At 35.9% G+C, this 13513-nt stretch overlaps 2 protein-coding genes across 2 annotated transcripts; one reads left to right on the top strand and one right to left on the bottom strand.

Annotated features, from left to right (window-relative positions):
• The first annotated feature begins 2299 nt into the window (after positions 1–2299).
• LOC131594775 (ATPase 8, plasma membrane-type-like) lies at positions 2300–7409 on the top strand. Its single transcript, XM_058866980.1, has 14 exons — positions 2300–2521; positions 2615–2833; positions 2974–3111; positions 3197–3511; positions 3721–4047; positions 4113–4232; positions 4308–4430; positions 4542–4646; positions 4747–5056; positions 5250–5764; positions 5846–6019; positions 6123–6305; positions 6599–6768; positions 6946–7409. The coding sequence occupies exons 1-14, from the start codon at positions 2471–2473 to the stop codon at positions 7040–7042; spliced, it is 2847 nt and encodes a 948-aa protein (XP_058722963.1). The 5' UTR covers positions 2300–2470; the 3' UTR covers positions 7043–7409.
• Positions 7410–7694: 285 nt separating this feature from the next.
• On the bottom strand, positions 7695–11127 carry LOC131594776 (uncharacterized). Its single transcript, XM_058866981.1, has 9 exons — positions 10904–11127; positions 10772–10829; positions 10581–10689; positions 10358–10484; positions 10185–10236; positions 9949–10095; positions 9732–9843; positions 8380–8506; positions 7695–8181 (listed from the first exon to the last, which is right to left on the bottom strand). Exons 1-9 carry the CDS (start codon positions 11038–11040, stop codon positions 7722–7724), a joined length of 1329 nt encoding a protein of 442 aa, XP_058722964.1. The 5' UTR covers positions 11041–11127; the 3' UTR covers positions 7695–7721.
• Positions 11128–13513: the final 2386 nt, after the last annotated feature.

Consider the following 13513-nt stretch of genomic DNA (forward strand, 5'->3'; position numbering starts at 1 on the left):
GCAGTTGTAATCATGATTTGGTTATAGTGGATTAAGACCTCTGTTGAGAGGAAAATCACTTGAAGAAGGTGGACTGGAGGTAGCCTTAGTTACAAGGTGAACTAGGATAAATATGGATGTGTCTTTTACTTTCTGCACATGTCATTTTAACGCAGAACTTCCAAGATTTAATCTCCAGAACTGCACTGAGCAGTCAGAAGTTTTGATATCCTTTAGAAGTTAAAATGAACATCTTATTGGTTATGTAGTTCTACATCTTCATGCTTCTGCAACATTAAAACATAATCCAATAAATGATTAAGTGAAAGAAAAGACGTTAAAGAAAAAACAAAGAGAATTTTAATTGATAAAGAACACAATTCAATCCCCCCTTTCTTGTGTTTTTCTCCACCTTCAAATGATTGTATTTTCATTAAGTTTTAGAAAAGATTATGATATAAGTATATGAGCTTTTTGTGTAACAGATATGAATCCTTCAATGTTGAGTTTTTTTGAACAACATGTAACTTTTTCTATAAAAGTTTATCAAACTAAATTATTTATTGCAACTGTATATGTAAGAAACTCCCATGTGATTCGAAGACAATTAGGGAATGAGCTTATCAATCTTGAACATATCAATATTGGCTCTCGGTGCATGATAGATGATTTCAATGCAGGTATTGATTCTCATGAGAAATTTAGTAGATGTCCTCCAAACAAACCTTTTAATGATGAGTTTCTTAGTTGGACAAATCATAATGAACTTATGCATCTTGATACTGTTGGTAGCTATTACACTTGGAACAATGGGAGAAAAAGTGATGCTTACTCTTTTGTTAGGCTTGACATAGATATTTGAAATCAGAATTGTCTAGATAATTGAAACATTGTCAATTGCTCCACTTTGATCAATAATTACTCAGATCATTACCATATTCTTCTCCATTTTGACAAAGGTTGGTTTAATTCAGCTAGATAATTCAAACTTCTGAAGTCTTGGACTCTAGATGATAGTTGTAGACAATTGATTATTGATGCTTAGAATACGGGTGCCGCTCGTTATCTTATGTTTATTTTATCCGCTAAGTTGATATCTCTTATAATTTAGTAAATGGAACAAAGAGACATTTGGAAAAAATATATATTAAAGCCACTCAAGCTACTAAAGAAGTTAGCAATGCACAAATAATTATTAATGATGCATGTTACAACAATGATATTGGTATATGTTAGGGACATATGTGATCACATCGGTGAATTAATTCTTTGAACAAGATTGGATCCTTCCTAATCTCGATTTAATCAATATAAATTAGATACCTAAGAAGTACAGAGTAGATACCTAAGCAGTACTTCTGCAGTAAGTGAGGCAAATAGAATCTACAACTACCATTATTATAAATAATAATAATAATAATAATAATAATAATAATAATAATAATAATGTATTCAATTAATATTATCAAAAAGCCTCCAAATGAAAATTATTATTAAAAAAAATATTTAAGACCTAGAGTATATATATATATATATATATATATATATATATATATACATACATACACACACCTTAGCTATTAAAAGTGTTTCTATAAAAAAATATTTTTCTTATTTACATCATAAATTCTACGTCAATCACACTTACAATAATAATTTTATCTTCATAATAGAAATTAGGTAATTATTTTTTTTCTTTAAGTTTGTATTTATTATTTTGTATCATATTTTTTAGTTATTTATATTGTATAAGGCCTTTGTGATTCATCATGAGAATGATAGAAATGAAGTGTAGAATGGAAGATTTTGAAGTTCTAATTCATATCTCTTTAAAGAATGTTTATATTGAAATTAAGATCAAGCCATTGACAACTTAATATAAAATTGATATATGAGACAACAACTATAATTACTTACATTTTTGTCTTTTCTATTGCAACCATAATAATTTATTTTATGTTTTTTTTAATTTATAAACATTTTAAATAAAAATAAATCCTTAAATTATTTTAAATCCTTTAAATTTTATTTTTGCATATTATTTTCCCTCTCTCTTCTCCTATTCACAAAAATAAAAACTACGTCAAATAAACAAGGAGATGTTGTTGAGTTATTTTCGTACGTGCATGCTTGCATGTCATATTAAAGACCCCACGAAATTCCGAGGAGTTTGGTAAACCACAAAAAGCCAAACAAAGTTTAACTAACAAAACAAAGGGCGAGGAACATGAAATAGCAAACACGTGGTATCAATGGTTACTCCAACAGCCTATAATACCAAGAAACCATAGTCTTTGGTTTCTATCATCCTTTTTTGTGTAGCAAATTTCATTGCTTCATCATCTCTATATATTCTTTTCTGTTTTTTCCTTATTCTCTCCATTTCTCTCTACCTGTTGTTTTATGGGTGGGTAGAGACGTGGAGAGATAGAAAAATCTTAATAAAAATTTATTAAATAAATAAATAAATTTTAGCTTATTTTCTTTCATCATGACTTCAGATATTTCATTCGAGGATCTGAAGAACGAGAATGTTGACCTTGTAAGCAATATAAATAGTATTCTGGATTTTGTTTGATATATATCATTTGGTTTGTTTATGATGAATGACATCAAGTTGTTGTTGCATGTGTAGGAAAACATTCCAATTGATGAAGTTTTTCAGCAGCTAAAATGTACAAAAGAGGGTCTCTCGTCCGAGGAAGGAGAGAAGAGGCTCCAGATTTTCGGACCAAACAAACTAGAGGAGAAAACAGAAAGCAAACTCCTCAAGTTTTTAGGTTTTATGTGGAATCCATTATCATGGGTTATGGAGGCAGCTGCTATCATGGCCATTGTATTGGCCAATGGAGGGGTATGTATGCCATTCATTATTTACAAATGTTTCGTATCGATACCTCTAAAAAAAATTACGTGTGTATGTGTCTGTGTCCGACAGCAACACTTGTGATCATGTTTAATTTATTCTCGGATAATGACTTGTATGCATAACAGGGAAAGCCACCGGATTGGCAAGATTTCATTGGTATTGTGGTGTTGCTTGTCATTAACTCAACCATTAGTTTCATTGAGGAAAACAATGCGGGAAATGCTGCAGCTGCTTTGATGGCTGGTCTTGCCCCCAAAACCAAGGTAACATTTGCTTATCATGAGTTTCATTGACGAAAACAATACTGGAAATGCTGTGTCTCAAACTCACCGAATTTTAATTTTGTAGATCTTGAGAGATGGAAAATGGAGTGAGCAAGAAGCTGAAATTTTGGTACCAGGAGATATCATCAGTATCAAGTTGGGTGACATTGTCCCAGCCGATGCCCGTCTCTTGGAAGGAGATCCCTTAAAGATTGACCAGTCTGCCCTCACTGGCGAGTCTTTGCCGGTAACAAGGATGCCTGGGCAAGAGGTCTTCTCTGGCTCAACTTGCAAACAAGGTGAAATTGAGGGTATTGTCATTGCCACTGGTGTACACACCTTCTTTGGTAAAGCTGCACACCTTGTTGACAGCACCAACAATGTTGGTCACTTTCAAAAGGTACATACATATATGTGATGATATCTTTTAATGTGTGTCCGGTGTCAGACACGGACCAATTTATATGACATCGATACATATGATTACATTCAGTTAATCTATTTTCTCAAATTATTATGGATGTGTCAATGTCATGTCCGGTTTTTCGTGTCATATGATCCAAATATAGACTAATCTATGAATACTAATTTGATTGCTTTGCGCGTCAGGTGTTGACATCCATTGGTAACTTCTGTATCTGCTCAATTGGTGTGGGAATGATTATTGAGCTCCTTGTGATGTACCCAATCCAGAATAGAGCTTACAGAGATGGTATTGACAACTTGTTGGTGCTTCTCATTGGAGGTATCCCAATTGCCATGCCAACTGTCTTGTCTGTGACCATGGCTATTGGATCTCACCGCCTTTCTCAGCAAGGAGCTATCACCAAGAGAATGACAGCCATTGAAGAAATGGCAGGAATGGATGTTCTCTGCAGTGACAAAACTGGAACTCTCACTCTTAACAAGCTTTCCGTGGACAAGAACTTGATTGAGGTTTGTGACTCGCGTAAAAGATAATATCGACAAACAAGAACTTACATAATTGTTTATCAATGCAGGTTTTTCCAGCTAACATGGACAAGGACAGTGTTGTCCTATATGCTGCAAGAGCTTCAAGAATTGAAAACCAGGATGCCATTGATGCGTCAATTGTGAATATGTTGGGTGATCCCAAGGAGGTACTTGTTATTTATTATGATTTACATTCTTGTATGAAATATCATTGTAATTGGCTTATTACTATGACATGTTAGGCGAGAGCGGGAATTACCGAGGTGCATTTCTTGCCCTTTAATCCTGTGGACAAGCGCACAGCTATTACCTTCATCGACCAAAATGGGAACTGGCACAGAAGCAGCAAAGGTGCTCCTGAGCAAGTAAGCGAATGGATCAAATGTCCTGATTATAGCATTCAAATTATTCCTTGAAAAATAATAACATAACAGTGCATATCATAATATATTTAACTACTTATTTATATGTATCAGATTATTGAGCTCTGTGAACTTAAGGGAGAGACTTTGAAAAGGGCACACAAAACCATCGATGGGTATGCTGAGCGTGGGCTACGTTCCTTGGCTGTTGGTTTCCAGGTGAATAAAGAGTCTAAATATGACTGGTTGTGATTCTATTTCTAAGCATAATTAATAAATTTTCCAACAAATGCACATGATTACCTTTTTCTTTTTGCAGACTGTTTCAGAAAAGACCAAGGAGAGTGCAGGAGAACCATGGGTGTTCTTGGGTCTCTTACCCCTCTTTGACCCTCCAAGGCATGACAGTGCTGAGACTATTCGCCGTGCTCTTGACCTCGGTGTTAATGTTAAGATGATCACTGGTGACCAACTTGCCATTGGAATAGAAACCGGTCGCAGACTTGGAATGGGAACCAACATGTACCCTTCATCCTCCCTTCTTGGCCAATGCAAGGATGCATCTATTGCAACAATTCCAATTGATGAGCTCATTGAAAAAGCTGATGGATTTGCTGGAGTCTTCCCTGGTAATGACATTAATTTAAACCGATACCGAGCACTCTAACTCAGAAAAATAAGTGAAGTTTTAAATTGCAGTCATTCACATTGCAAAAACATCAAAAAAATTATGTTGGGACCAAATTTGTGGTCACGATTCACAAACCTTTTTTAAAAAACATGAAAATTGGCTAACAAAAACCTTTGACATGTGGCATGCAGAGCACAAGTACGAGATTGTCAAGAGGTTACAGGATAGGAAGCACATTTGTGGTATGACCGGAGATGGTGTAAATGACGCACCAGCATTGAAGAAGGCAGACATTGGTATTGCAGTCGCTGATGCAACTGATGCCGCAAGGAGTGCCTCAGATATTGTCTTGACTGAGCCAGGATTGAGTGTGATCGTGAGTGCTGTGTTGACAAGTAGGGCCATCTTCCAAAGGATGAAGAACTACACAATCTATGCAGTTTCCATCACAATCCGTATCGTTCTTGGGTTCTTGCTCATTGCTCTAATATGGCAATTTGACTTTTCTCCTTTCATGGTTTTGATCATCGCCATTTTGAATGACGGAACCATCATGACCATCTCCAAGGACAGGGTGAAGCCATCTCCTGTTCCTGACTCATGGAAGCTTAAGGAAATCTTCGCCACCGGAGTCGTTCTTGGAACATATATGGCCATCATGAGTGCAGCTTTCTTCTTTATAGTTCATGACACCAATTTCTTCACAGTAAGTAGCTCATGAAAACCCAACACTAAAGGAAACAACTTCGATAACAAAATGAAACTAATAAACATGTTCTCTTTTCAGGAAACTTTCGGTGTCCGCTCAATTGCGGACAGTGAGGAACATCTTAACTCAGCTCTCTACCTCCAAGTGAGTATCATTAGTCAGGCACTTATCTTTGTTACTAGGTCAAGGAGCTGGTCATTTGTCGAGCGTCCCGGTTTGATGCTTCTTGGAGCCTTCATTGCTGCACAATTGGTTAGCTAACATTTCTTTCCATCAAACACTGTTATTTTCTTAACCAAAATGTTTCCATCACACATTTGTTTTTAACTTTGGCATTCAAATGCTATCAACCTAGGTGGCAACTGTCATTGCTGTGTATGCCCACTGGGACTTTGCTAGAATCAATGGAGTTGGGTGGGAATGGGCTGGAGTTATCTGGATCTACAGCATCATTACGTACATTCCTCTCGACATCCTCAAGTTTCTTATCCGCATGGGACTCACAGGCAGTGCCTGGGACAACATGCTCCAAAACAAGGTCTAAAACAAATATTACCATTACATAAAGATTGAAGCTTTCTTTTTTATTCTATTTATGTGTCTGTAGCCTTTATTTTACGAGCAATAACGTTGTATTCACAAACATAGTGAATGCTCAGATGTCACACATTTAAAAGAATATGAAATAACCAGCCACATTTTATAAATACGAAGATGGTATGCTGTGTGAAATAGCCGATGAGAGATTTCGTTATGATTTCTTGATACACTCTGGCAACAAATATCATTATGCTATTTTACTTACCATATATTGTTGGTGTGGTGATGCAGACTGCATTTACAACAAAGAAGGACTACGGGAAAGATGAGAGGGAGGCTCAGTGGGCAACAGCTCAACGCACAATGCACGGCCTTCAATCCCACGAGGCCCCGAAGCACGGGCACCACCATGACCACTCTGAAATGGCTGAACAAGCTAAGAGACGTGCTGAGAATGCTAGGTGAGTATTGACAAGTTGGCTTCAAAATAATGCATCTATACCATAACCTATTGCAGAAACAACTCCAAAACTAACTAGCAATTTCTTTGGTGTTGGAAAGAGGCTACTTAGAGAGTTTCTGCAAACATTTTTACAAGAGCATGCACTGATGTTTCGTCGTTTTATTGAATTTTGCAGGCTAAGAGAGCTACACACACTCAAGGGACACGTTGAATCAGTTGTCAAGTTGAAGGGTCTTGACGTTGAAACCATGCAACAACACTACACAGTCTAAAAAAATATTTTAACAGTGGAAGAAAAGAGCCGATTCATATTTGTATAAACAACTGGCTAGCTTAGGCTGCTCATGAAGATGTGGTCGGATACCTCTGGCTTGAAATTAATTTATCCTCTTTTTTGTTGTCCAACATTTTTTGTTCTTCCGAAATTTGAGTAAAAATATGATAGATCTTATATACTCCCAATCCCATTTTTACAAGGATGTGATAATCACATTGACACTTAGCATAGGTTAATTAGGTTTTGTAATAACATAGATGGCTATTTGCAGAAGCAAAGGAAATGCTGTAAATAAAATCGAAAGGTTAGAAAACACTATGTTTAAGCTTTATAAAGCAATAAAATTTTATGCAGTTTTTACATGCTATTTTTGTTCATCACGATTCAGTGCGTCGATTCGACTTAATAAAGTCACAATTTAGATGCCTGATCCTATTTTATTTTAGAAAAATGTTTGTGGCTGCCCTTTTTTCATACACCCATGTGACACCTGATTAATCATGTGCAAAAATGTGGTTAATTTAATTGAGCGGATAATTAGTTCGATTTACATGATAAATTTGGTTAATGCATATAGTTGAATTAACCATATTTTTAACAGAAAGGCACCAAGGAAAATATATTTTCAATATACTGCAAAACTATGATGTCCTCTGAATAGTGACAGTTGAATGCTAAAATTTGGGGTTAATGTTTTTCCAAGAAGTCAACTCAGATGGAATTACTCCTTCATTACAGGAAAGTGCGGCATGTGCCATCAAATTACCTAGCCAACCATGGTATAACAATCCTCTTGAACCTAACCCTCCAAATAACCAATACTTACATCTATGATTTCTGCCTATCAAATCATTAATACAACCCAAAAGTGGAAGCGATCCTAGGGGAGTGAGTGGAGGCATTGCCCTCAGACCAGCTTTTGCTCCAGTGAAAACCCAATCCTTTATTCCAGGATATATAGTAGATGCCTTCGGCAAGAGCTCGTGAAGAGCTTTTGAAGCTTCGTCAATTGAAACATCCGGTGATGAATTTATAGATTTCCACTCCCAAGTTGAGCCCACTTTTAGACTCCGAGAGCTCTCAACGGCTATCCATGCATCTGATAATATGGAAGGTCCGTGCTCAGGATAATACCTGGAAGACAAGGCTAGATAATTCTTAAATGGGATATTAACTTAAGAGCAATCACTAGCAAGTTGTATTCAATAAAGATTCCTTCCGAGAAAACAATACCCTTGAAGTAATACGGCCTAATAGTTGTTTCATGAAACGCCAATTGTACCAAACTAAAGACTTTTTCAGATTGAAAGCATGCTAAACATTTAACTTTACCTCGTAATGTCAGGTGGTTCCAGGTTTAAAATTACACCCCTACATGTCCTCAAAGGAAGCCTCCCAGAAATCTCAGGAAGGGTGTTCGCCTTTGCACCAAGGCATATGATGACTGCATCGTATTCCCCTGAGACATGAAACATATTTAATCAGTCTTGAGAATGTAAAGCTCGGGTTAAATGTATGATCTGACTAGGAAAAAGTTATCATAAAAAAGCTAACAAATCTTAAACAAGGCTTGGATCGCATCTTAGAATTGTGGTTGTGTCTAACTCATCTTTACAAAACCAGCTTGTAAGGATTGTCTCCACTTTAACATGAGTGTTCCTTTGTTTCCCATAAAATAGTCTTTACTCTTTGCAAACTGTGCTCAATGTTCAATCATGCTTCCTTTCATTCCAATCAATTTCTAGTCAAAGGTGATGAATTTATCATGCTTCTTTTCATTCCAATCAATTTCTAGTCAAAGGTGATGAATTTATCATTCTGGTTGATTCGCTCCAAGAAAACCACCAGAGGTGAGCTTCTCTATCCAATGCCATCTAAATATGATTACCTATTCTTTATAGATTTGTTTTTCAGGTAGGCGCAGACATTAGTTGTTAGGTTAGTATTTTCTCCTTCAACTCCTTTTAACCTTAGCTCAAACCTATATTGTCAGTTGTCACTAGTGCACTATAGCGTAATAGTCTACCGGTTCGGCGTGACGCTTTTGGCCTGCAAGCCGTCAGCACGGTTTTTGTGGTTGCTAATGCCGTTCCAAAGTGCTAACACGTCTGCTATTAGGGTTTCGGAGGGTAAATTCCCCACGCTCTTTATTAAAAATCGTTCTCTTTTTTTTAAGGGCATAAATTTCAATCCCATGTCCCAACCAACTCTTTTAAAGGTGATGTTCTATTCTTCATCCTGTTATTTGCTTGCTTACAAACAATCGTTTTGTTCTTCATCTAACTTTTAGCTCTGTTTTGTTATATTCTTCTTCATTGATTAAGTTTTATTGCTCTATACTTTCGGTTCTTTCACTATTAAGTATGATGTTCTCTTTAATCTTGTGTATTTTTCAATTTTTTAGCATTTATGTTTACTTTGTACACAGATCCCAATCCGCTATACATCTATAGCATTTTAGGGGGTCAGTGCTACGCAATACGATATGAGATTAACTACCCAATCCCCCCTACTCATTCGTCATAGTATTTAATTCGTCTTGCTCTTGCATAAAAATACCAAATTCAAATTGTTGCATCCACCTAATTTAGAGGGAAAACCAAAAGTAGTTATCATGTTTACACTCAGAGAACAACACAGTGAGTAAAGAACGAAAACCTAAAAGAATTACAAAGCATTATTACCTTCAAACTCAGAAAGTCCATGGACAGATTTTTTGTGTAAACTGAGCTGCTTCTCCCCAGAGCCTTGACAAGATGAATCTTTCACTAAATTCTCACATGCTCGAAAAAGTGCCTAATAGTATATTAGCAAAATGAATGAAAGTCAGCGGTAAGGTAACCTGAAAAAAGAAAAGAAAGAATCCACACAGCAGAAAAATTTAGAACTAGTCACGCAAACCTCGAGGTAGTGTTGAGGATTGATATTTAGCGCTTGAGGCATAAAGAAAGCTGTGTTAAATGGTAATAATATACCAGGTAAGAGACCTTGAGCCTCTTCATTACTAAGCGTTTCTACTCTGCAGCAAGGAAAACAAGTCTTGGCATTCTAAAAACAACATAACGGACCATTATCAGTACGAAACTCAAGTCTAATATAACCAATATTTCCGCGATGTATGAAATCAGAGAGATTACATCATTCAATTTGGCCATGTTCTTCATATCCATTGCCGGTCGTAAGATACCCCTGAAGTCAGCTGATCATCAGCATTGTAAAGAAACTCTAAGATTCCAACGGTATACGGAGTTTTCAAACTAAAAAGGAAAACTTTTTCAAAGACGAGACAGTGGAAAACAAACTAAAATACCTTTTATTAACCGCAAAAGCTTTCATGTCTTGAATTATGCAGTCTTTGGAAAGACTAGCTTCTTCGGCAATACTCAAAAGCTTGATGCTTTCTTTCCAACACTGAGCACCCTCCCAGAGAGGCTTAACTATATCATTCAGGATATTCAAAACAATGACAATATGACAATAAACCGTTACATCCATAGACAGTAGTTGAAGATGAAAAATGAGAAATGTTATACCTTTTGGGGAATAAGGGTGAAGAAGACCTCCAGAGATTCCAGAAGCACCGCCCCCAATACCCACTTCATCATATACATCAATTTTTAGGTTCAACTCCTTAGGACTATGCTGCAAGGTTAATTCTCACCAACATTAGGGTTTATACACCACAACACACAGCATTCATGGTAGAGATGAAAGATGAGAGTACCTTGAACAAATGCCAGACCACAGAAAGGCCGGCGAAACCGGCACCGAGGACGGCGAACCTGGAATAGAGAAGTAGTTAGTGTAGAGGGGTTGGTTATTGATGAAATGAGTAAAGGAAGAAAGAAGCTATTACCTGAGAGGGTGTTGTTGAGTTAGAAGAGAAGGAGATGGAGGAATAGCATAGACAGCGTTGTTGTGAGTTGTGGAAGATGATGAACGGCGAGGTAGAATCATAGGATTAGGGTAAGAACATAAATTTAGAGTCTTCATGTGTTCTGTTTGTCTCCCCAACGTCCGGTAAGAGGAGTAGTATTCAAAGAGGCAGAGTTTACTAATGATTTTTAAAACTCAAAAACAAGATACCAATGAAGTCACAAATTATAAGTTAATTTAAGTTTAAACTTTTTTTTCTTTTAATCTTCAAATTTTGGCATCAGATAGTTTGGACGAGATTTGAAAGTTTAACCAATAACAAAGAGAATTTGAACACGGAGACGTCGGTCATAATATAATAGAATAATAGTAGAAAGAGCAATAACAGTGGCGGGCGGCGAGATCAACAGTTTGGTTAGAGCATGTTTTTGTGACTTGTGATTTCTACTTTTTATGTTTGGAGTTTGGTTCCAAGTGTGTGTTTTGTTGAAAGGAGAACGTTCAAGCACACAAGCAAGAGACTTTTGAGTGCTTAATCACACAAGTAAGAGACTTCTAACAATCTATCTAACAAATAAATGATAGTGATAGAGTGATAATTACACTTGATGTACAATCAGAAGTGTAAATAGATTACAACACAAAAAACTCTAAGACTTAAGAACTTCTAAGAATGTACAATTGATAAGAAGTTCTAAGTTAGCTTGTTCTCTTTGTTTTGAGAGAGTAACTTATCGTTTTCTTGTCAAGGCACGGTGTTGTATGTTTCTCCAAATCTTTCGCTTCTTTTATGGAGTTCCATGAAAGAGTCGTTGGAGAGAATTTCAAGCACAAGAGATTCGTTGAAGAGATATATCAACGGATCTATTGCAAAGCTTTCTCAAATGGTTAATATCATTGCAAACTCATTTGAACTTCCTTTGCTATAAAAGGAATTATCAGTTATAAACCTTTAGGCTTATGCAACTTTCCATTGAGTTATCATGTGACCAGAATAGAAAAAAATGACCTCAGAGTCTAATAGTGAAGTGTCAGAAAATCCTTGGTTCTTGAGCTTTGACTGGATTTTGATCCTTCTAAGTCTGAATCTTAGCTTCTGGTCCTTAGACTCTAACTCTTTAGAGAATGGCTTGTTCAGAGTCTGGAGACTTTAGGTTTTGATCAACTTGATCAGAAGTTGATTCTTGAGAGTCTGATCTTCTGAATCTGCCTCTTAAGAGCTTTTTTTTCAATGTTCAATGCAGTTTCAAAACTGGCTTTCAATCAGTATATTGATACCTGCACATTTGAACACACATTAGTCTACCCAATTGTTCTTTAAATATATTGTTATCATCAAAACCCATGAGATATGATATAAGTCAATTTTGTTCCTACAATCTCCCTTTTTTTTACGATGACAAACACAAGTATTTAAGAATAATGATTGTTGATTTAATTAAGATTCTGACTTTAGGATCTGAGTCTGATAGTCTTAAAGGTGGGGTATGTAAGTTCCTTCTAAGTCAGAAAATCCTAAGGGAAAGGTTTGTAAGCTTCCCCGAAGTCCTAGAAAAGTTAATTAAATATAACATTAAAATACAATAAACAATTCTTCAGAAGTTAAGCATAAACAAAATTAAATCAATTAGATTCAGATACTTATATACTTATCCTTTTTCTCCCTCCTTTTGTCATCAACAAAAAGATAAAAAAAAAACATAAAAGATACTAAATAATAAACTTCCATTAACCAAAAAAAAATCTAGATTTAGCAATAAGCTCAAATTCAAAAACATTTGAAAATACAAAAAAAAAAGTTAACTAGAATCCTAAAGCCTAGGGTTTTTGCTTCAAAATATCCAGGATAGCTTTGATGTCAAACCCCATAGCATCTTGTCTTCCCATCAGAAACTTTAGTTGAACATCTATCTCTTCTTGCTTCGTAGCCATGTCTTCTTGGATGCCAGTAATAGAAGTAAGTTTAACTTCTAATTAATCTTCCTTCTGATTGGTAAAGACTACAAAATTAGAAGATAGATTTTTCAAATTCTGCATAATTGAGACCATGGAGGTTGTAAGAGAATCCCACTTAGCAACATAAGCCATATAGCCAGATGATTTGAGTCTCTTAGCAATTAGTTGTTGCATTTTATCAAAAAGAACAATTATATATACTTCCACATGATACTTGATAAGGGTTAAGTGAGACTCTTTCTTCAAATAAAGAAACTAGAGTTGTTTTAGTTCCATGTCCAGTTTCTGCTGAACAAGGATCTTGAAAAGGTTTGGGTTATGGTTCAGATATAGTTTGGTCAAGATAAGCTTGGCCTAGATTATTTTGTCCAAATTCAGTTTCATGGTGACTTTGAACAGGCTGGTTTGGGATAATTTCTTAATCAACCTTGGGAGTTGCACTTTTTAGTGTTGCAGCCGCCTTGCTAATGATTGTGTTTTTAACAGTATCTTCCTTTTTGAATCAGACTTTATTATCTTTGCATTTGTTCATCTCTGCACATCAAGTTCTGATGGTACTTGTATTGGGTCATCTTCTGAAATCAGAAACATAAAATTAGAGTACTGCATTTGCTTATACAAAATTTATTTGCTT

Source organism: Vicia villosa, linkage group LG4 (genome assembly GCF_029867415.1).
Source record: "Vicia villosa cultivar HV-30 ecotype Madison, WI linkage group LG4, Vvil1.0, whole genome shotgun sequence".
NCBI lineage: Eukaryota > Viridiplantae > Streptophyta > Magnoliopsida > Fabales > Fabaceae > Vicia > Vicia villosa.

What these genes read in the sequence shown, in the direction of transcription:
- LOC131594775 (XM_058866980.1), top strand. Translation starts at nt 2,471, where the DNA reads ATGACTTCAGATATTTCATTCGAGGATCTGAAGAACGAGAATGTTGAC. An exon ending in TTGTATTGGCCAATGGAGGG is followed by an intron (nt 2,834 to 2,973) that starts GTATGTATGCCA and finishes TATGCATAACAG; the next exon opens with GGAAAGCCACCGGATTGGCA. An exon ending in AGACGTGCTGAGAATGCTAG is followed by an intron (nt 6,769 to 6,945) that starts GTGAGTATTGAC and finishes TGAATTTTGCAG; the next exon opens with GCTAAGAGAGCTACACACAC.
- LOC131594776 (XM_058866981.1), bottom strand. Translation starts at nt 11,040, where the DNA reads ATGAAGACTCTAAATTTATGTTCTTACCCTAATCCTATGATTCTACCT. An exon ending in ACATGGCCAAATTGAATGAT is followed by an intron (nt 10,096 to 10,184) that starts GTAATCTCTCTG and finishes TGTTGTTTTTAG; the next exon opens with AATGCCAAGACTTGTTTTCC. An exon ending in TGGACTTTCTGAGTTTGAAG is followed by an intron (nt 8,507 to 9,731) that starts GTAATAATGCTT and finishes TTCATGTCTCAG; the next exon opens with GGGAATACGATGCAGTCATC.